General features: G+C 42.6%; 2 protein-coding genes across 3 annotated transcripts in view; both read left to right on the forward strand.

The window, feature by feature from the left end:
• Positions 1-185: 185 nt before the first annotated feature.
• poldip2 (polymerase (DNA-directed), delta interacting protein 2) lies at positions 186-12,957 on the forward strand. Of its 2 annotated transcripts, none has more exons than XM_086126068.1 (11): positions 186-401; positions 7,197-7,278; positions 7,557-7,654; positions 7,795-7,894; positions 8,682-8,757; positions 8,909-9,016; positions 9,169-9,305; positions 9,494-9,520; positions 9,815-9,940; positions 11,518-11,597; positions 11,709-12,957. In XM_086126068.1, the coding sequence occupies exons 1-11, from the start codon at positions 193-195 to the stop codon at positions 11,821-11,823; spliced, it is 1,158 nt and encodes a 385-aa protein (XP_085982194.1). In that variant the 5' UTR covers positions 186-192; the 3' UTR covers positions 11,824-12,957. The 2 variants fall into 2 exon arrangements, with proteins under 2 accessions (XP_085982194.1, XP_085982195.1); XM_086126069.1 differs by having other exon boundaries at positions 7,203-7,278.
• Positions 12,958-14,502: 1,545 nt separating this feature from the next.
• Positions 14,503-23,642, forward strand: part of lrrc75a (leucine rich repeat containing 75A) — a 32,868-nt gene continuing 23,728 nt past the window's right edge. The window contains exon 1 of the mRNA XM_086126242.1: positions 14,503-15,172. Coding sequence (XP_085982368.1) covers positions 14,924-15,172 — 249 coding nt within the window. The 5' untranslated portion in view covers positions 14,503-14,923. The remainder of the gene's footprint in view (positions 15,173-23,642) is intronic.

Below are 23,642 nucleotides of genomic sequence, written 5' to 3' on the forward strand. Positions count from 1 at the left end.
TCACAAACCTAATGAATGACAAAAAAGTCATCTGAAAAAGCAAGTTAACCACAGACGTCAAGTCGTATACAGTAGGCTGACAAAACAGTCAATGTGAAGAACGTTCGTAATAAACATCGCTCCAGTTCGTACTATTTTCTTTGTCCCTGAAGGCAGCATCGCTACCCTGTATGTACGTACGTAAGTGTGTGCATGCGTAGAAGCGTGCCACCACCAACAAAGATGGCGGCTTGTGCGTTACGTAGAGGTCTGCTGAGTACTTTCAGTAAATACAACAATAAACACACGCATAGATTATTAAGCGTGGCTGACAGTAGGTTCGAATTAAATAGATCACAGTTGGAATGCCGAGCGTGCGGAATGTACGGTGTCGTTCAACAGAAGAGGTTCATGTCGTCACGGTAAGACACATCGCCAGTGTCCTCCTGTCACAGCTAACAAGCTAAAGACCAAGCTATGCGCGTGTTCCTTCCTGAAGATGGTATCCTTTGAGGAAAAAAAGGTCGTGTGTCAACATTTACATGTGGTGCACTGAGTGCACTGCACTCGTTTTAAACTCATTTATAAATATCAACCCGTGTCTCCCAAGGGCTTTAAATCTGTGGCGTAGCTGACTTGTGGCGTTCATTGGCATTTGTCTAGCGTAGATTTGGTAATGCCTGGTCGTTCGTGACTGGAAGCACTTTGACAATGTGTTTTCCGCAAAATCTTGTATCTAGTTGTTCTTCTAATCATACTTTTACAAATCGTGTCCGTCGGTAATGACAGTGAGCAACAATTGCAGTGACGGATCAAAACCCACTTGTCAGTTTTTTGTAAGTTTCCCATCATTTGTCAGCAAGACTGCATTCATCAGTGACGGATAGATGGATCTTGCTGACGGAATGCCCACCTCTGGTTTGATTTACATTGACCACAACATCCTAACTTCATTGGAGTTGGGGGTTGCATATTTAAATATAGCATAGTACTACTTTCTTAATGGTTTAATTTAGTACAAAGAAGCTAATGTAGGGAACAGGGAAGCTCTGTGAGCTAACGCAATGTCATTGTTCCAGTTTGTATTCAATAATAGGTTTTGTGTCTCAGTAACCACAGGCCTTTCACGTGCTATGCTCCTCTCTTTCATTTGGCTTTTTGTCCTGCAAAAGCCAGTTTGATTTTTTTCTCTTTATACGATTAGTGATGTTAAAATAATTTGTGGATGGCCATTTGGCTGAATTGGACTAATTGTATAAGACAGAGCTCCCTCTGTGGTTGGATTGACAGCAGTGATTCGTCACCCCCTCCCCTTTCTTTTTTGACCATATGTGACCATATCCGATTTCTACATGCAGTGTGAAGGGTACAATTCAATGTTTTGTTTTGTATTTTTTCCAAATCTCACTTGGGCTTCTTTCGTATGTGGATCTAAATCAGTTATGTATGCACTGCCTCTGCTGTCGGAATGCTCATCCGCACACATCCAACCTGTACGCGTAATATTGGCTCTGCACGAGCGTGGGAGAACACTTGGGACGGTGACTACTGACAATTGTGAATCTGCAGCCTCTTGAGTAAAAATGTAGTCTTTATATTTGACTTGAATTTACCAGTCATCGCACTTGAAACATGAAGCATAAAGCAGACATTTGTGGTGATAGTAATAATTTAGCCGCGCAGACGTTTCGTGCACACGGCAATGACGTGACATCATCTTTAGTAGACATCTCCATTAAATGAGGACCTCGATGAATGTTGCCTCATTTCCTAAAAATGTTCCTACCTCCTCCCGCCATGCTACTCTGGCGATAGGAGGTGATAAAATGAAGCCCCTACACGTGGGACCACATTTACTTCCGGAAGCACTGCGCTATTTTTTTTACTGCACGTCCCTCAATGTCGCGCTCTAGAAGTTGCATTTATTTTTGTAATGTGAATGATTTACGACGTAAAAAGATCACATTTAACAAAAAAAATCTGAATTGGGCATCACCACTTGCAGTTTGAACATAGCCTGACTTAATCTTATGTAACATGTTTAGCATTTCATTTTCTGTCTTGCCAGTCTTTGTGGGTCAGTTTTTTTGCGAGTAACTCGCTGAGCTTGTCCATATTTATCACTGGCAATATTACAAAGTGGGAAGAGAGAGCTATGGTGTGTGCTTCTTCAAGCTGTTGCATAATATGCTGGATTACAGCACAGCTACAGTGAATCACTACAAAGCAAAGCAACATAAATGAAATCAATAGTGAATGTGAGAGAGGATGTTAAATGTATTAAATCAGCCATTTTTTGCCACTTTGTTTTGAATATAATGAGTTGAGGACGAACATTTACATCCCGATATAGGTAACTGTAATGATAATTATCCTGTTATTTTCCCTTTAAATTACATTAAATTAATGGCCGTTTTTTAAAATGATTTTGTTTTCCTTCATAACATATAACTTATGAACTGTAGACCACGGAATAACAGGGAAAAAAAGAGGAATAAAATTCAATACAAATATCTAGTGGCCAAGCAAATGCCACTGAAAATATCTGGTTGTGCAACCCACTTTTCAAGGAATGCAATGAAGTGTAAATAAATACAACACAGTGCTTCAAGTAAGATTCAAGTATGCCTCTCGATTATTCAGTTGGAAGTGATTATAAATTAACTGTTTTAGAGGTTGAATTTTCATAACACAAGATTATCAGCTTTTTCTGAAGGGATGTGATGATTTTTCGGTCACTGTGTAAAAGGAGTATTGATAAGAGACAAAGAAGAAGGTAGTTGAGTGCGTGGGTGCAGTTATCGACTATTTTGGTATTTGGATATATTGTAAAAAAAAATAAATATTCTATCTATCTGTCTATCTATCCATCTATCCATCTATCCATCCATCCATCCGTGTGTGTATATATATATATATATATATATATATATATATATATACAGGGCGGCCCGGTAGTCCAGTGGTTAGCACGTCGGCTTCACAGTGCAGAGGTACCGGGTTCGATTCCAGCTCCGGCCTCCCTGTGTGGAGTTTGCATGTTCTCCCCGGGCCTGCGTGGGTTTTCTCCGGGTGCTCCGGTTTCCTCCCACATTCCAAAAACATGCGTGGCAGGCTGATTGGATGCTCTAAATTGTCCCTAGGTGTGAGTGTGGGCGTGGATGGTTGTTCGTCTCTGTGTGCCCTGTGATTGGCTGGCAACTGATTCAGGGTGTCCCCCGCCTACTGCCCGGAGACGGCTGGGATAGGCTCCAGCACCCCCCGCGACCCTAGTGAGGATCAAGCGGTTCGGAAAATGGATGGATGGATATATATATACACACACACACACACAGTCATACCTCGGTTTTCGACCATAATCCGTTCCAGAAGGCTGTTCGAAAACCGATTTGTTTGAAACCCGAAACCAAGCTCTTAAAAAAAAAAATCTTTATTGGACACGCTAAATGAGGAAGCGTCACTTCCTCGTCTACCCGAGGAAGCGTCACTACCTCGTGTAAGGAAGACGAGAGGAGTCAAGTGACTCATTCAAGTGCGCTCAGTTTGTTCGAGAACCGAAATTCGGTCGTCAATCGAGGCATAAAAAACTCGACATTTTGATGAGCGCCTAGCAGCACAAATGAACCAGCTGCTGAGGGATGGGACTCACCCAGGATGGCTAACCAAAGGGCGAACGATCCTGATCATGAAGGATCCCTCAAAGGGTGCAGTCCCATGCAACTATCGGCCAATAACCTGTCTCTCCACAACATGGAAGCTCATGTCAGGCATCATTGCGGCTAAGATAAGTGGACACATGGATCAATACATGAGCAATACATGAAGGGCATTGGTAGAGATACCAGAGGAGCCAAACATCAGCTCCTGGTTGACAGAACAGTCGCACAAGACTGCAGGTTCCGACGTACCAACCTGTGCACAGCCTGGATTGATTACAAGAAAGCCTATGACTGGATGCCACATACATGGATCACTGAATGCTTGGAGTTGTATAAGGTGAACAGGACCCTAAGAGCCTTCGTTGCGAACTCGATGAGGATGTGGAAAACCACACTTGAAGCCAATAGCAAGCCACTTACCCAAGTGTCCATCAAATGTGGCATATACCAAGGTGATGCACTCTCCCCACTGCTGTTCTGCATAGGACTGAACAGGAACTAATGGTCACCGAAAAGGGTTCTTGCTTGACACTAATTGACACTCCCAACAGACAAGTAGTTTGTGAGCTCTGCTCAGCCATTATGAAATGAAGATAATACCAAAAGCATAGTTAACTACTGACTAAACGAAGGAAGAAGGAGACAAGCAAGACCTCTAAGGATATTTAGCCCTTTGTGGATTTGCGCCCAGGAGGTTTGTTTGCCTTTTTGTTGAATCAATTGTCTTCGTAACTTTTGTCTTTCATTTTATTGTTTTGTAATGCCATTTGTATTTATGTTTCATGTCCGTTTTTGTGACCAGTTCTCATGGCTTTGTTCCAGCTGCAGCTGTGGTGAAGGCTCTATATAAAGCTATATTGTATTCCCTTTAGCGTAGCACCATCTAGTGGATGCATAGCGCAACCGCAGCCACTATTGTAGCTTCTATTCTCTGCGCCTTATAATGCAGGGACGCATACATATAAAAACAGTTTTGAAATAGGCCATTCATTGAAGGTGCACCTTATCGTCCGAAGTGCCCTATAGTGCAGAAAATACGGTACTCTTGTTATGTGACACAGACACACTGACTGTCGCACAGTTCAAAGTTGGTATTGGTGTTCACTCTTCATTAAAATGCATTACATTATGGCCATGGTTGATAGGTAGGTGTTGGGATGGTTGACTTTTTTTTTAACATCAGTTCGACTTTTTGCATCCATATTTTCCTGAAAATAATACTTTTGTATTATCCGATGGTATATCTGAAACTAACGTGAAACCAACAGACCGTGCGACAACAAATTAATCCCCACTCGATCTCTGTTGTAAAGACGAGCTTTGTAGGGAGCAGAGAAGTATACATGTTTGTGACCAGCTGTTGTCTCTGCACGGCCATACGCTTAAGTATATATCTCTGTGTTTGTGAAGGTGCAGATATTGGACATCTAATGGAATTTCTGACATCTGACAAGTCAAGGTGTTCTACGCAATCTTGTCAAAGTTACAATTGAGATTACGGCTGGAGCAAGCGAAGGCTCAATGAAGAAGTGGGATTTACTCTCCTGTAGGGATCATGTAGATTATTTCTATAAGAGGGAATCTTTTCTATCATAAACAAAGCTGAATCGCACATAAAATCAACATCTCAGTGGAATGTGATGAACACACAATAACCCATTGACACAAAACAGATTGTTTACATGACAACACTGTTTTGGAGTGCAAGTATGGCCATGGGCTTGTGTGTTCAGTTTAGGCATGTGGCAACTATGTCACAACCAAAAAAAATCAACGGTGGACAACAGCACTATTATTGTTGATTTTTTTTCTCTTTTCTCTAGAACTTTATTGAGCAAAGTGTTCATCTACTGCCTCTGGACTGCGTTCAGTTATTTATAGATGTCTGTCAGACATGGACAAGACTCAGGTGAACAGTGAGTGCGCTTGCACTCAGGTTGTATTGACAAAGCAACACCGCCATCTACTGAAGAAACCTTTTTTTGTACAGTATACACAAGGCCTGTGACCATCATATTGAGACGCTAATTAAAAAAATAATCAACTGAGATAATGTGGTTGCACAAGTGTACACACCCTCTCGTTACTTGGGATGTGGTTTTGCACAATTAGTCAATCCCATTCAAACTTGAGTTAAATGGGAGTCAGCACACACTTGCCAGCCACCTTTTACACTTCAAATTAAAGTTCAGAAGTTCTTGTAGAGATTCAATGAGTTGTACAGGTTATAATAGGGGCAGCCCATTGGCCCAGTGGTTATCTCGTGGACCTCGCGGTGCAGAGGTCATGGGTGCAATCCCGGCTCCGGCCTCCCTGTGTGGAGTTTGCATGTTCTCCCGGGGCCCGCGTGGGTTTTCTCCGGGTACTCCGGTTTCCTCCCACATTCCAAAAACATGCATGGCAGACCAATTGAACACTCAAAATTGTCCCTAGGTGTAAGTGTGAGCGCAGATGGTTGTTCGTCTCTGTGTGCCCTGCGATTGGCTGGGCAACCGCTTCAGGGTGTCCCCTGCCTACTGCCTGAAGACAGCTGGGATAGACTCCAGCACCTCCCGAGACTCCAGTGAGGATAAAGCGGATCGCAAATGGATGGATGGATGGTTATAATAGGTCCATTTAATTATCTTGGTCAAAAGCTTGGCATTTGAACAGGGCCGAATTCTGAAAACTTATCATGCAGGCCAAGTTTTATTACACTCAGAGTGCTGGACTACACCTCATTTGCCTACCAGTCAAGCCATTTTGATAACGGATGAAACATCTAGATGACACCCATCACACTGAGTATCTCTGCTCTTTACTTGGCATCTTAAGGTTAAGGGTTAGGCTCACCATTTGCAAGTCATGGCCAACAACACGGAAAGACTATGCTGTTAAAAGTGACAAGCCTCGCAAGCAGAACTACAGTTTTTGAATCACAGATTAGTGGGGGCGAACAGCATTCGCTTGTGACAAGTGACGTATAACTCAATTGTTTGAAATTGTCATCTGTGTAACGCGTAACCCCTCTCTCTACAATTGAGGATTGGTGCCATTCACATTTGAACTTGTTTGTACTGGTGCTAAACGGTACCAATTTTTGGTGGTTGTGGTAGGGCCAGTTATCGATTCAAATTTCTCTCCCGGCTTCAACACACCTCTGATGCAAATGATCAGCTCACCAGCCGGCTGTGAAGCAGCATTACAAGGAACTGATTATTTGAATTCGGGAGAAATGGAAAACGGGGAGGGCAGCGGCCCTCAAGGACCGAGTGTGGACGCCCCTGATCTATTGGCGTTCACTCATGTTGTTTTGACCATGTGGTCTGAAAGTGAACATTTTCTAAAATACTGCACTTACTCTGCGTCGTTCTGTAATGAAGGCTTACATTCCAGAAAGAAAGACCATAGCTTCTTATGTAATGCACAGGCATGCTGTGCATGACGTCCTTCAGATAGAAACATATCATACAGAGAGTACGGTGGTGGGTCTCACCACAAAATTCTCCTTGTGAATGCTAAAAATGTGTTTACCGTTAACCCAAGCCAGTTTTTATTGACGTTGCCTCTATTTGGCAGGAACAGGCCTGAGGGGAAGATTTTGGAGACGGTGGGGGTGTTTGAGGCTCTGAAGCAGCACGGCAAATACGAGACGGGGCAGGTAAAAAATTGCATGCTCATTCGTGTTGAACCGCCATACTTTGGAGGGGTCACAGGTTGGATGCCGGCGAACACATTCTCGGTCCATCCTGACCTATTTTGAGTTTTCCCAATTTCATTTAACCTTGTGTTGTTCCTAGCTTTCAAGCAAATACATTTTTAACATCTGAGTATGATGCCTTGCGTAAGACGTTTGATCTAATTTCATTTTCGCCGGAGTGAACCTGATCTCATATTCAATGCGGCATTGTGAGCGCGCGTCTCTTGTGTTGTTCTCAGCTCTTTCTCCACAGCGTCTTTGGCTATCGAGGTATCGTCTTGTTTCCGTGGCATGCCAGACTGTACGATCGAGACATCACACCGCCCATGCCTGAGAGGTAAAGCCCCTTCCTCATTCAAGATGACACATCTTGAGTCAGTCAAGGCTTTCCAGAGTTTGTGCATTTTTGGACTATGTTGCTCCTGTGCAGGCCCAACCTTCATATCTTTTGATTTGATTTGTTGATTTACTCCCCAGCAAGCCGGAGCCCCCCGGTGCCCATGGCTCAAAGGAAGTGAAGGGGAAGACTCACACTTACTACCAAGTTCTGATTGATACTAGAGATTGCCCTCACATTGTAAGTTTCTGTATTTAGCAATGTTATATTTTCATTCGGAGCCGTAGGGGGATTCTTGTTTTTTCCATTTTTTTCTTGAAAGGCAATTGACTATGTGTGTTTAATGTAATACCTCACACCAATGCTCAGTTTTGAATAGTTAATTTGGAAAGAATCCTAACGTTCTTTATTTATGGGGGTGCATTGTTCATTATTTTGAGCTTTTTGTTCACAAACGCACGATCAAACTCTATTTGAGAGTGGCGCACTACTTGTTTTATGGACTTTGTTTACTTGTCTCTTGCATTACATTTAGTATTGTGTGGGATTTATTGTCGGCGAGCGGTTGCACATCAAGCAAGCAACTCAATGCTATAGTTGTAAGCTTCTGTGTTCTTGCCTGATCATTTCTGTCTGCTTTTGTATCCCGTCACCTCCTTAAAATAAGTGCCAGTCATTTTTTCTAAAAAAAAGAAAACACATTCTGATTATTTTTTTATGTAGTAATAATTGCAAATTTCCCCAGTGTGGGACAAATAAAGGTTATCTTATCTAATTTCATTTCAGGCCTAGAATTGAATGATCTTGTTTTAACGAAGGATGTAGCCGATTTTAGCAGGGGAAGTGTAAAAAAGGCAACAAAAAAAGTCTAATTTTGACTTAGGTTATCATTTTAAGAGGCTGACGAGATGATAGCTACTGTGAATCTCAGGTGCACTTTGCCTTTTGAAAAGGTGAACTTGACCACGTGCAGGCCCCCGATTTACACCTCTTATTGATAAATGTTGGTTCGTGTTGCATTTGACAGTCTCAGAGGTCTCAGACGGAGGCGGTGACGTTTCTGGCGAACCATGATGACAGCAGAGCGCTTTACGCCATCCCAGGTATGCGCCTGTGCCATCTGTCATCGATCTCGCTTCTGAGTAACACCGCCATTATATGAAGAAAATCGTCCGAAAGCTGTCAAAGATGCAGTCATCCACCGCGGCGTCTTGTACCCGCACAATATTTTGAATTTGTCTCTCTCTCCATCAGGCCTAGACTACGTGAGCCACGAAGACATCCTGCCGTACAACTCCGCAGAGCAGATCCCCATTCAACATGAGCTGTTTGAACGCTTCCTCATGCACAACCCTGCCAAATGTAAGCACCCCCCCCAGTCTATTGTCTCCCTAGAGTTGCCAAGAACGTTGCTTTCTTGTGTACTTCCTCCTCCTCACTCTTGTCATTTCTCTTGTCACCTTTGGTGTAAGCTTTGTTCCTCACTGAACTTGTCCTTCTCTGGTCCATCGTAGCTCCTCCGTTCATTGCCAGGGACACCCTCAAAGCATGGCAGGAAAAGAATCACCCCTGGTTGGAGCTCTCGGACGTCCACAGGGAGACCACTGAGAACATCCGGGTCACCGTAATCCCTTTCTACATGGGCATGCGGGTAAATAATGGACATGCGCTACAGCTAAGAAGCCGTCACTAGAGCCTCATGTTGTTGTTAGCGTGGTCATGGTGGTGCTTTGGGTTTCCAATGAGACTCTCAACCTTGAGTATTTAGCAGTTTTGGCAAAGGAAGTCACATAGTTATAAATATTAACTGTGATATTCTCTCTCTCTCTCTCTATTTAGGAAGGCCAGAATTCTCATGTATACTGGGTGAGTAGTGGAACAATGATGCATACTCAGGCCCATAAAATAGATGAATAACCGTAACTACCTTCGAGACAGTTTTATTAATGCACCTACTTGGTCATAAACCCTCCCCCCCCCCTTGTGTTGTCCAAGCCCCCCCCCCCCAAAAAACAACAACAACGTATACCGGTAATTCAATTTAAAAACAAAAAGCAACTAACACACACATTTTTTATATCCTCCATTGTTGATGTTATGCCGGATTTTTATTTTTTTCTAACTTGATTCTGTGTGTTAACTGTGTGTCATCCTGTCAAGTGGCGATACTGCATCCGTTTGGAGAACATGGGCAATGAGGTGGTTCAGCTGAGAGAGAGACACTGGAGGATTTTCAGCCTGTCTGGAACCCTGGAGACTGTCCGAGGTCGTGGCGTGGTTGGCAGGGTCAGTGCGGCTCACTCACACTCTGACTGACACACAATGCTGATTCCTCGCGCTTCGTCATGACTCAGAACAGAACATCAATTCATGCCATGAGAGTGGTGGCGGGGCCAAAGTGATTTCTTTTTCAAAACGGCCCCAAATTACTGCTGGCACAGCTGCAGAAGCTTGTCACTACAGAAGCTACCTGAATTCTGAGCAAGTTAGGTTCCACAAGGCTCTTGGTGTCTTCAATTCATAAGTTGTCTGGATGCACCCAAGTTTTATTAGGGCTGAACACGTTCTGGATGTCGGATAGAAATTGTGATCTTAGACTATGCGATTTTGTGATTGTCAAAGCTGCGCTTTTAAAAAATGTGTTTGTCTCTTTTAAAGCACTCTTATTGCCCCCATACCCCACCTGATCACCCGTCAACAGTGGCATGCTACTCGTGGACAGGTCACACTAACAAATCATCTCCGAGAATTTATGTCACATAGTTACCCATCCTCCCCAAGTCCCTGCTTTCCTGTCTGCTTGCAAACACTAGCTCTGCACCGTGTCTATGGGAAGCAGTTCCAAGTTGCGTGGGGTGGATGCACTCCTCTAGGTCGACGTAACTAAAGTCATTTTAAACTAACATTTTAAAGTAAACCGATTCATGGATTACCAAAGTAATTTTTGATGCGTTTGATAATTGATTTGTTTTCAGTGAATCGATGCATTGTTGCATTTCTACACTGAACCTTGATTTGAAGAAAAATTGAAGTTGCAATATCTGTCAAAAAAAAGAAGTCGCATCTCACTTTTTTTCCTAAAAATCATTCAGCCCGTAATTTTATCACAGAAAACCACAAAAGACGAAGAAAAGTTCTAAACCGCTCGAATACAAATGAATGGGTTTTATTTATAATAATAATAATAATAATGCATTTTATTTAAAAGCGCCTTTCATGCCACCCAAGGACACTGTACAGACAATAAGAAAATACAATGTAAAAATTAGTAAACGAGATATTATATAAAAACAGGACATAAAATCATAAAAACATAGGAAATGGAAGAGCTATGTGTTGTAGGCAATCCTGAACAGGTGTGTTTTTAGACGGGACTTGAAAGTGGAAAGAGGTGTGCAGTTTTGGAGGTCCGGAGGTAGGTTGTTCCAGAGCTTTGGAGCCTTATATGCCTCTGTTTATTCCCCGGCAACAGCTCGAGCTTCCAATCGTTGTTGTTCTCTTGTCACATCACAATCACAGAGCCTGTGGCTTGGCCCAACTCGGCGCTGGCCATAAACTTATGAAGATTTGCTACAGAAAGATTGCACAGGTTTAACGTTTGCAGTTGTTGGCCCAAACGTTTTCAGACCAGTTTGGGGAGAAAAAATCAAAAGCCACATCACAGGATAAGTGGTCAGGATAATCTTTGAAGGCCGTAGCTGACTTTCTGTGAAGGGTGAAAAAAAAATGCTCAATTGAAGCCCCGATTGAATATGCCCCGCTTTAGTCACTCACAAAGAGCCAAGAAAAAGAAATGCTGTGTAATATATTTGCATCACAACCTTTTTTCCTGTCATTCTGGGCTTCTTATTGTGTGATTAAAGGAGCCAGTGTTGTCCAAAGAGCAGCCAGCATTTCAGTACAGCAGCCATGTCTCTCTACAGGCCCCGAGCGGTCACATGTGGTGAGTTTTTCTTCTGTACGTGATGTAAACACCAACCTTGTGTTTCTGCTATTTTTATTCCACACTTCTCTGTGCGATTAACATCATCGCTTTCCTATTTTTTATGTTCAGGGGAACATTTCGCATTGAGAGGACTGATGGCTCCCATTTTGATGTTCGCATTCCTCCTTTCTCCCTGGAGAGCAACAAAGATGATAAAGCCCCCCCGGCAGGCTACACATTCTAACTGCAAGTCGTCAGCGCCCCATATAACTTCTGCCTTCAGTATCGGAAAAATGAGCGAGTTAAGGAAGGAGACTTTATAACATTTTCTAGATCTTCCAATTGCACACCCACGTATCCCATTTTGCTGTTTGAGTGAATACAAATATGCATGGCAAGGTTAACTTGATTTAAAGCAGACGCTGCCTGGATGGATGTGGGGGATGTTGCACTGCAGTGGAGCTCGTGTTTGGCATCAAATGGCTGAAATATTGACCAGGTTGTGAGCTCTTACTGCTGCTGTTGTGTTCCCAAAGAAAGCATCTGCAGTGGAGCATCATCCAATGACTTTCACTCTGGTGTTATTGGAAACATCATGTTCCAATGTGTCGATTCCTCTTTTCATGTTAACATTTCTTCACATGGCTTTTCTGTTTAGCTGTGCAGTTTTTCTTTAATAAGGGGGATATCCAAACAGTTTACAGAATAAAAGCATTCACACTTTACACCCTCATTTAACAGTTAGCACCAACCCCCCCCCCCCCCCCATCATTTTGCAGGTTGTTCTTAATCGAGCAACGCACAAATGTGGAAGACCCCCTTAAAAAGTCGCAATGAAATGAGCTCTGTGTTGTGTGAAGTGGCAACGGTCAACTGATCCAGAGAGTACAAAGCAGGACTTTAATTAAATGTGGACAGATTTGAGATGAGCCACACTTGTATATCCTGTATTTTTTTTTTATTGGAGTCTAAATACCATCCACTAGGAGTCACTCAAGTATAAGAAGATGGAATGTGTCAAAATCTCAACAAAATTTCTACCTGTGGCAGAAAGATGCAATGTCCATGTTTTGCACCACAGATGAAGCCATCAGGGGGCAGTATTACTCCTGCAATGTGTGAGTGAAGAAAGTGGCTGTTTTTAATCCCTGCAAAAAACAGTGATTTCTGCTTATTGTAGACACAGAGGATGCCTCGCATTCATAGGCGAACTGTTTGACACTGAAAGAAGAATTTGAATGATTAGCCAAAATTACCCCTCGTGCACAAGAACGGACTCTTAGGTAATTGTGTTTTGATAAATGATTTGAAACTCTTATGGTTGGAATACTGTAAATAATAATGTAATTAAAGCCAAATAAATATGTTTTGGAAAATACCTAATGAATGCGTTTCTTTATACACGGGTTTACGAATAATTTTGTTACCTTTTAACGCAACACACAAGTTGTGATCTGACCCAGGCTTTTGTGCTCTTGCTATAACTTCAATCCTTTGATCGGACTAAAAAACAATTTTTTGTTTTGTTTTTTTTCCAGTTCAGAATTTTTTTTTAAAACTAGAAGCTGGCCAGAAGAAGAACCTCTTACATTTTAATACTGATCCAATGTGCGGTTTGAGGATTTTATTTTCACTTTTTACTGTTTTTATTTGCGTTGAGCCACTACCGCACTTGCCTCCATCGCTTCCATTTGATGATGTTGCAGTGACATAAACTTACTGTAAAGTGAGCATCGACACCACATTTAACAGGCGGACATGTTTAGGTCTATTTTCGATATGCCATTTCTCCCAATCACTTTCGGGATGAGCGCTCCCATGTGACTTTGGACAAAAAAAAAAGCAGCGTACACCCTCGACCAGTGGTTCTTAACCTGTGTTCGATCGAACCCTCGGGGTTCGGTGAATCCGTTTCAGGGGTTCAGCAGAGCCTCGGCCATGGAGGTTAAGACACACGCGACTCAACATGTCAATAAGTTATGACGTGCCCGCTTGGCCATCACTGGCTGGTTCATTTTGTGCACAATTAAAAAACGTATACTTTATATTTATACTAATTGTGTTTACATTTTTCAGTTTTTAATAAATGCGTTTTTTTTAATGTTTAGAATTTGAAAAAAACATTTTTTTGTCACTATAATGAAGGGTTCGGTGAATTTGCATATATGGTCAAGAACCACTGCCCTAGACTGAAGATGGGCTACGCTTTGACCGCCACAGAACTCACAGAGAGGACTGCGAATTTCGATTTAATTTATACACGAAAATTATCACCAGTACGCACACGGTAATCCTTATGAAAATCACATGATAGATTGTTTTTTTTTAAAGCAGACAGTGCCCTCTGGTGGAGCAACACCTCGTGGTCGTGAAGAAACGCCACGGTTTTGTGTACGATGCTTCTGAAAGGTAATATAGGTTATAATCAGCCTACACCTGGCAGTCTGTGTTCCATGATTTTAATACTGCGTGTACAATACTCAGTAAATATTTTTGGAGTCCTTATATAGCCCCCCTATTGTAAAGAGTAATGGGGTAATAAGACGCTGGAAACTCGTCGGTGCTCTCTGCCTGGAGGCGGTTGGGGGCGTGCTTCGTGCACTCCAAGCGAGAGGTTGTCATCCATAATTCAGTCCCAACCCAAGCAAGGCGAGCAGGCAGGTACTCTTCCGCTCTTCCTTGGACAGACGCTCAGCCTGGTTGTCACACGTATATAGCGCTCTGTGGCAGGCGACTGGTGAATTCCGCGGGTGGAACACTGGTGACAAAGAGACAGTCGTCTTTGAACCGCGGACGTAAACATTGCCATGCCCTGAATGCTTCCTGCACCACCGCCTCGCTCCGTGCTCCGCTCCAGGACGGGGGGGGGGGGGGGGGGGGGGGGGGGGGGGGGGGGGGGGGGGCTCTTATTGGGGTGGCTGAGATGAGAACACGGCAGCAACAACAACACATCGTTCCCGGAGGTAAATCAAGGCGAAGACGCGGTGAAGTTGTGTTTGGGACAGGAGACTGCGGCGGTCTTCAGTTCTTCTGTGTGACTGGTGCGTTTTGAGCGGCCATGCTGCAGGCAGCATCCTCCGACCTCTTCCCCACTTGAGCTGCATGAACTGCTTCCCCCTGCTTCTGCTTTATTGTTATTTTCTACTCCATGTACGGCAGTGCCTTTCTCATGCAGATTAAATCCGAGTTCATTACTGGCAGTGCTTCATAAGCCCCCTCAAGTGTTCAGACTGTAAAGATGTGATCAGCTGCAGGCACTCCGACGGAAACAACCGCCAAGGCTGCCGCTGCATGACCGACTGCCCGGTGGGATCAGGCAGGTTTTTATCACAGCACACAGCACCATGGGGGGCAAACAGACGAAGGGACACGATGCTGGAGGAACCAGCCCTCAGCACAGCTGGAGGCGCACCCCCACCAAGGAGCGAGGGGACCTGTTTGCATCCCTCATGCTGAGGTCAGGGGACAGGCTGAGCCGCGGTGTCACCCCGCCGCCTTACCAGCGGCGAATCGGAATGATCCAGGAGATGATGTTGATGGCCAAGCAGGGCAAACACGACGAGGCTACAGAGATGCTGAGGACACTACGGCAGGTAATGCCACTCCGCTCTTCGCTCAGGTTTTGTCTTTCTAATCCTTACATCAGGGTCGGGTCAAAATTGACCTGCTGACAATGTGAATGGGAAAAATACTCTGTCAATGTCATTCTTCACCCTGAAATATGAGGATTTTTTTCCTAAGGAGACCCAAAAGACACAAAAATTACTTTAGAAACGTCATCCCAAGTTTCTATACACTAAGGTTGTACTGTAAATCGATGCGCAGCCGGTTTTGACCCAATGGTAGTCATTTCGCAAATTTAGCGTAGGCCAGCAGAACTGCGAGAGGGTTTGCACTGCTGTCGAAGTAGTCACAGCCAACTTCAATCGTGGGCAATCAGAGCGCCTCCTTTCATTCCCTTGAAACGCAGCATACAAGTCATGCACAGGGTTTTTTGGGAGGTGGTGGGGGTGGGGGGGTTACTTTTAAAATGTATTCCGGTACAGTTATGAGTAGCCTGTTTATAAACGTAGTTTGTAATATAATCCAAGTACCCTAATATTCAAGTAATTTAACTTGAATACTTTTAATTAATTTTGTATTTCTCTAATATCAAATATGCTCATGAAGACAAAATAAAAATAAATATTTCTGCAATATATATTTGTACGCAGTGGCCGTACAAATATATTGGCCGGCCTGCAAATAGCGCAAATCTATCGATCGGATATTGACAACTAGTATGCCACTGCTGAGGCACAGTAGTACAAGAGCTCATGTTGACCGCTGGAATCGATCAAATTTCAATTAATTGGCCCAAAATTTATTTATTCATCACATATAACATATCTTTGTTTATCCATCTATGCCAGTGACTTATAGAGGCAGACAGAACTATTTAATGATCTTTTATTAGATGGTGGAAAGTATAGAATTGACATGTACTTTGTTATGCCCATGATGTTTTGTGGCTGTTAATTTGTTTGTTAATATGTGTACGAGAGCTCTTCCCCTGCTCCTTCCTGATTGGTGGCCTTTGTCCCCAACTCATTTAACCCAGTGGTCCCCAACCGCCGGTCCGCGGACCGGTACTGGAAATTTCTTCCAGAACCAATTGCGAGAATGTTGTGTTTAAGATTGTTGACCGAGCTATATTGAGCGGTGTATCCTGGATGGGGATGTTTGTACCAATGACCTCATGACTTATTTGCATGAGAAAGCACTGGATCATGCCGTAAGAAAAAAAAAAAAAATCAAGGGCCTTTCCCAGACTGTTCCCACAAAGCAGAAGCATAGGTTTGTCCAAAATGTCTCGGTCGGGTGAAGAGTTCAAATTCACACGAGACCAAGGGATATACTGCTCAAACAACCGATTGACTTAATTGATTCTGACTATGACGTGGTGATGACAATCCCTGTAGATTGATTAAAAAGTGTCTCAATACTTTGGTCCACGAAGTATCCGACCTTCCCGACTCGACACTGACTAAAAGAGTGTGTGGGATGTTGCACTGCCTGATTTTGACGAAGCAGCAGTGTCCCTGCTCAGTTGGTCAGTTGTTTTCAGGCTGACTGCAGTGGAGCTGATTCCCAGGCTCTCCTTATTTTCAGAGCTTCTCATTGCACGGCTGTTCGCTGCTGCTGTTTGTGAAAGAGAAGAGGGAAAGCCCCTGTACAGACTACATGCCATGTCACAAATGTTGGAAAATAAAAGGGCATAATCCGAAGGTGTCAAGTTGCAGAGAAGAAAACCTCAATATCTACGGAAAGTATAAAAATGAGTTTCGTTCACCTGCATGGAGCAAAATTAATTTTTTGTTTGGCTTTTGATTATCAACCTTTTCTTTTATGACCCCCCCCCACCTGAATAATTCAGAATTATTGAAAGGAATGAAGGTTAAACACGAATAATGAAATGTTTACCAATGGATAGTTCTTTAACTTTTTCAGTGACAGCGGTGACTACAGTGGGACAGTTTATCGTGTTTTTAGGTTACAGGGTGCATCGAAGGGTTAAACACTTCTCAGCATGATACACCACAGCAAACTCAAACCACAATATTGTCAATGAATAGTTTACTTTAAACTGAACTATCGTGTCAACGAAGGCAGAATTGTTGGATACGCATTTTCTGGTGTGTGTACCTCATGTTGTGGCCAGTGAGTGTAGGTGTTCAATTTTCAAAACATCAGTCATTACAGGTCCAGTTACGCAAGCAGAGATGAAAGTCCTCCGGATTTTCCCGGAATTCTGGGTTTTTCAAATTTTATGAAAATCTCTCCGGATAATTGAGGAAAATTTGCCCAAAATTAATCCGTATATGAGTTGACAACATTGAACGAAAATGCGTTTGAGTTCGTTGTTTTGCTTTCACGAGCGTAGCCATGTTGAGACACTAACACTAGTAACAGTGAAGAGATTTTTGTCTCTTCATAAACACAGTTGCTGAACCCCAGTGGAACGAATAAAAGACACTGTGGACAAGACAGTTGTCATAAAAAATATATTTGGACGAAAAGGGAAACACACAGATTGGCAGAAAAACATGTCCGTCCGACTTCGAGTGTCGTCTCGGCTAGTTTAGCTTAGCTGTTGTCGTGTGTGACGTCGGGTGTGTGTCGTAGTTGCGTCGGCGCCGATTGGTTGAAATCAACAGACGCGCTTGCGTACATGTTCGCGCTGAAGCACGCACAGCAGGGAGCAGCGGACTATCTACTGCCAGTAGATAATTGCTCGCGTCTTTCCTTATTCTTGGTAGAAAGAAGCACAAGAACATTCGGAAAATGTAGAAATTTAATGAACATATCTTTTACAAAACATTTGACAAAATAACTTGACTCTCTGTTTCAATTGGCTGTCTAAATCTGCTGATAGGTCCGAAATCCTCTCTGGTATAGTATTCCTCGTCAGGCTAATATTGGCAAAAGCTTGTCGCTTCTCGGGACAGACAAGTTCACCCCCCTTCATCATGCATGGTTTAACAAAGTCACCGTCGGAATACGGCTTTGATGCTAATGCTATTTTGCTAGCATTAGGTAGCTGGCTTTTATTGCTGTGTTGGGTCTGTCTCAGTGACAGACTGAGACTGCTGTTGTCTTCCCCCTAGCGGAGGATCCATGGATTGCAGCTTATGAAAAATATTCATTCTGTGTCTTATGTATTTTTTCACTTTTAAATTATCCTGCGGGCCTGATCGAACCTCAGTGGGGGCCGGCTCCGGCCCGCGGGCCGTATGTTTGACACCACCGGTGTAGTTGAAGGGGATGGTGGGGTTGCCCCATTTTCTAAATTAGTTTGCGCTTTCTCTTACACACTTTAACATAGCAGCCATTTAAACAATTCAATTCCTTGTGAATAAGTCATACAATCAAGCTGTCCTTGACATCCTCATCCATCCATCCATTTTCAACACCGCTTATCCTGAAGAGAGTCGTTGGGAGTTGCTGGGGCCTATCCCAGCTGACTTCGGGCGGAAGGCAAACTACACCCTGAACTGGTCGCCAGTCAGTCACATGGCACATATAGAGAGACAAACAACCATTGATACCCACATTCACACCATCACCGAGTGAGACAAGTCAAGTCAGACAAGTGTACAAGCAGATCAGACGGACTGATGTACAGTATGCTGAAAAGAAATGTTGCACAAAAAAAAAGCCTGCACGGTGTAAAAACCTTTTTTTTCCAAACAAGTAATGTAAGTGGAGTTAAAATTGCGATCGATTGATAATGTAGCCAAGTGATTGAAAAATTAATCGGTAACGTGTTAACGTAAGGTCACCTAAACCTCTTTTATCAACATTATGAGCATTTTAGTGCACAATGTGTCAAAAAGTAGAAGGTGTCATTGTCATTTGTCAGTCCTCTACAGCTCACGTTTTTTATTTTATTTTTATTTATTTTTTGCTTGTGAAAAAACAATGATGTGAATCAGAGCACTGATGCTAAGATTTATAGTGTTGTTACCAAGAGTACCGGTACGTTAGCTTGCTTGCAAGTTGCAGTATTTGAATGCTAGAAATGAACTCAATCTTATTTTCTGCTCGGAATTTGGGCTCACTGCTTTCCGCATACAGTATTTAACCCTTTTAGGGTTTGCACCCGTTTCCTATCTAGAAATCACTAAAGCTTAATTGCAATATTTAACATCCATGTTTTGAAAAAGTGCACGTGTAGTACCTCAGCAAATTCCTTTCTTTCACATATTCTGGTTATGAAAAGTATGCATTTGGAAATAATTGATCCTAGTCTCATCTGTTCGTGTTCTGGTGGGATTCTGAGGCCCTCCTACATTTTAAGAATGACTACGGTAGTGTTGGAAGAATATAGGAAAATTGTTGATCAGTTTTCTCAATTGCACGCTGATGTGCATTAATGTTGTGTTTTACTGAAAACATAAGACAGCGTTTCTGCTTCCATGGATGACTAACTAAGGAAATTCGAAAAGTATTTACATTTGAAAAGATGAAATCAGACCATTGAGACTTTTTAAAATCCATCCATTTACCCGTCCCATTCTTTGTACTGTTAACCTCATGAATTGTGAAGCTTGCCCGAGCTGACTTTGGGCGAGAGTCGGAGATCATAGTTCAAAACCTTTTTTACTTCCTTCCTATATATTTTTTTGTCCACTAAGATTGCTGGTAAGAATTATGTTAACAGTTTTAGAGATTTTTGTGTGTGTGTGTGTGTGTGTGTTTAGCTTTTCCATTGACCGTTTTAACCCTTTCAGGGACGGCGGTTACGACAGTGGACAGCTTATTACGGTATGTTATCAGGTTACAGGTTATCATTATTGGTGCAGGAAAGGGTTAATTGTCTGGCTACTTATGCTTTACTGTCATTGTTTTTCACTTCAACCAGAGTTTGAAAGTTTGATTATTTAGTTATTAGCCGCTGTAAAGAGGAGTGGTGGAATGTGAGAGGATGGCTATTTTCTCATGAAAGTTGGCTTACCGCTCAACAATTTGTCACTTCTTAAATGATTATAATGGCTTTGCCCATGCAACAGTACACCGCATGGCCAGTGGAGAATTGAGACAAGAGGCTGAAGTGCTCACTAAATCCAGCGACTCTTTTTTTTCTCTCCATTTTATGGAGTCAGTTGTGAAATTAGCATGTCAATATAAAAACTTGTTTCATAATCCCGATATGCAGCCGAGCATCATCGGCCCATTGTTTGCCATTCAAACATTTAAAAATGAAGTGGGTGTGACAGGTCATGTTTTATCAACCGCTTATGTTTGCAATTCAGGCAGTTGGGATTGAGCCCTGCAAGTTCTGCGCAGCAACGGCATGCTAACATCCAACATGAAAGGATACAAAGCATGCACTGTTGCTGCTTCACTGAATGTCATCAGGTTTAAAAGACTCTCAGTTCCACATTGCTGCAGGAATAGAAACTGACACAGCACATCAGTCATGAACAGAGAGCGCTGTAGTTTTCCTGACATGTTGGTCCTTTGTCCGATGACCCCTGATGGATCGTTCCCAGTTAATGCTGGAGAGGGGGAGGGCGGGGAAATTTCTGTGAACTGGTTCCACTGCAAAGAACAAAGTTTTACAACGAGATGAGATTAGACTTTAATGCCATGTTGCAGCACATGATACACAGGGCTTTGACATCCCATTTGGCCTGAGGTTGTGCACACTTAAGGTAAGGAAACCCACACATGGACAGAAAGAAAATGTGAAGTATCAGTCCTCGCTGGTTACTAGGTTCCCTTGTATGTTGCCCAAGAACAAAGACGATCAGTGCAGACTTGAGCCTAAGTAGACAGTGATTAGAAGCTGGTCTGTTAGCAGCTAATGACAAGGCCACCTTCTTAATCATGACACTGCAGTGAAGCTACAGTTCCCATCCATATGCCATTTCCCTCTGGGATGTCTCAAACATGAACCATAACATCCGTTTCTGTGGGAACCTCCTTCAGTGTTTGCCTCAGAGTTTCTCTTGTTTGCTATAAAACAGCGAAAACACTGCTTGTGTTTTGGTTTTTTAATGCAATAAAGCATAGAAGCTACTTTGATGGTGCCACACAATAAAAAGCTAAAACATGAACTCATTTGGACTATTCTCAGAAAAAAGGAATTGTATTTAACTCAACTTTCTGATTTTACAAAACGTTGATTTTAAATCCGGCAAGAATGCCCTTCCCACAAAATTTCCTTCAACCCGTTTTCCCTCTCCCGCTATAAGAGTTTTCCGACAAGTGGCAAAACGTATGTGCTTCAAACGGATTATTTGACACTCCTAGTTGAAGTATACTGTAGAACTGTCACATAAAACCAAAGGACATTGTGTATTTAAACACAATTTGTTCAACCAAACCATAGCTGTCTCAGGAAAGTCCACTAGCTTCATACTAACATATCATGTGATCTGCCATAAATGGTCTGAGAGCAGCAGCTTTAGCAGGGAAGCCCAGACTACCCTCTCCCCAGCCACTTCATCCACCTCTTTCGGAGGGATCACAATGCGTTCCCAGGCCAGCCAGGAGACGTTGTCACTCCACCGTGTCGTGGGTCGTCCCTAGGAAAATCGCAGAACACTTCACAAAGGAGGCATTCGTCAGGCATCCGAATCAAATGCCCGAGTCACCTCATCTGGCTCCTCTCAATATGGAGGAGCAGCAGCTAGATTCTGAGACAATTGGACGAAGAGAGAGAGAGAGAGAGAGAGAGAGAGAGAGAGAGAGAGAGAGAGAGAGAGAGAGAGAGAGAAGATACACAAAACATTTTATTTTTGACGTTTGACAAACTCAATTCTTGTCTTCTCAAGTCTTTTGTTTGCTCACCTTGACCAGAGTTTTCTAGGAATATTGGTGAATGTGCTTGGTTAACATGATCTTGTTATCAGCATTAAAAAAAGCAAAAAAACATTGAAGTATTTTTTTGGCCGACCTGTCATCTAAGCCAGGTTCGGAATACAGTATACTGTAAGTACAATTAACAAGAATTAAGATGGCCTTTTTTAGGAAGCTATAATTTTTAATGATTAGCCACTTCAGTGTAACCATCAGACTTCAGCATGGAATTGATGGGAGGGTTCAAAGAAAATTCCAAGTACCGGTAATAATTATCTAATATCCTGGATGGTAGATTAGAGGTATGCGAAGTTTGATAAAGGTTATCATGTGCTGCAGTTATGGATTTTTTTTTTTATCCACTCCTCTGTCTCCGTTATTCTATGTTCAGAGCAGCACTCCGATGTTGATCCTCTCGAGTGGGTGGACCTTGCTATTGAAGGGTCAGCTGATACTTTTCATCTCTTAGAATAATTAGATATTTTGCATTTCTATTTGGTTTTTTGCATGTATATTTCATGAGGGTTCAGTTAACAATGGACTGTATACACCACTTGCGCAGTATATGCACATGGCCCGAATTGATTATACTCTCCACAGATTCACGCGCTGATGTAGGAAAGCAGCCCCAAATCATAACCAAGCCTCCACCGTATTTTGCAAGAGCTGGAGTGTTGTTTTTCTCATACGGCAAGCTTTATTTAGAGAATGCTTTTTCATGGGGACAAATAATATAATCTTACAATAATGACTCTGTTTACCATTCAGTCAAAGCCTCTGTCATTATTTTCTGTCCTCCAGAAATCATTAGGCAGCATAGAAATGTGACTCATACCTTTTCTGTAGGAGACTGAGCCGCTCGCCTCTTCTTGCTCGCTCAGTCTTCAGAGTATGGAAAGCTCTGCTCTGTACTAACACCAACACACACACAAGGACACTCTAAGCCTGTACGCATAACCCATAAAGAAAGTGATTTAGTCTGTTTTAAAATTTATATCGTAAATGTCGCCTGCATTTACGTATGATTGTGATGTTTTTATGGGAACAGCTTGGATGAGAGTCAGTAAGGAGATATTTTATCATGTAACAGAGAATTAAACAATCATACATTATATCATTGGGAGCAAATGGCTGGTTGTCTTTAATGGCAAATTACTTAAGCCGTGGGTCGGCAACACGCGGCTCCAGAGCCGCATGCGGCTCTTTAACGACATCTAGTGGCTCCCTGGAGCTTTCTAAAACATATTTGAAAATGGAAAATGATTTTGATAGTAGGCTAATATAGTTCATATGGATATAGATACATGTTGCAGCTTCGAAAAAGGAGAGCTGTGGTGTTGTTGTTTTTTAAAAACGTACACTTTATTTATGCTTTCAACTGTCTCGACAAACACAGACACGTCTGTGTCCAACTCCGTGCCTTCTCCCTTGTCATTCGACTCGAGAGGCATTCAAAGACAGCCTCCGAAAAACGGAAATTCATGATCACTTCACTGACACGAAGAAAAGTGAAAATAATGCACCAAAACAAAAAAAATCAAGCGAGGAAATCACAAAATAAATTCTATGGGGGCGTTTGTGAGCAGACAACAAAGGAATGAATAACATAAACAATTCGGAGACATTCCAGTCTCCTTCATACATACAGCATGTGTTTCCTTCATTGTAAGTTTTATAGAAGGCTATTATTTTTTTGCGGCTCCAGACATATTTGTT

Source organism: Hippocampus guttulatus, chromosome 12 (assembly GCF_054856545.1).
Source record: "Hippocampus guttulatus isolate MCC_2025c chromosome 12, RoL_Hgut_1.0, whole genome shotgun sequence".
Classification (NCBI taxonomy): Eukaryota; Metazoa; Chordata; class Actinopteri; order Syngnathiformes; family Syngnathidae; genus Hippocampus; species Hippocampus guttulatus.

What these genes read in the sequence shown, in the direction of transcription:
- poldip2 (XM_086126068.1), top strand. Translation starts at nt 193, where the DNA reads ATGCGTAGAAGCGTGCCACCACCAACAAAGATGGCGGCTTGTGCGTTA. An exon ending in GCAAATACGAGACGGGGCAG is followed by an intron (nt 7,279 to 7,556) that starts GTAAAAAATTGC and finishes TGTTGTTCTCAG; the next exon opens with CTCTTTCTCCACAGCGTCTT. An exon ending in GCCCCGAGCGGTCACATGTG is followed by an intron (nt 11,598 to 11,708) that starts GTGAGTTTTTCT and finishes TTTTATGTTCAG; the next exon opens with GGGAACATTTCGCATTGAGA.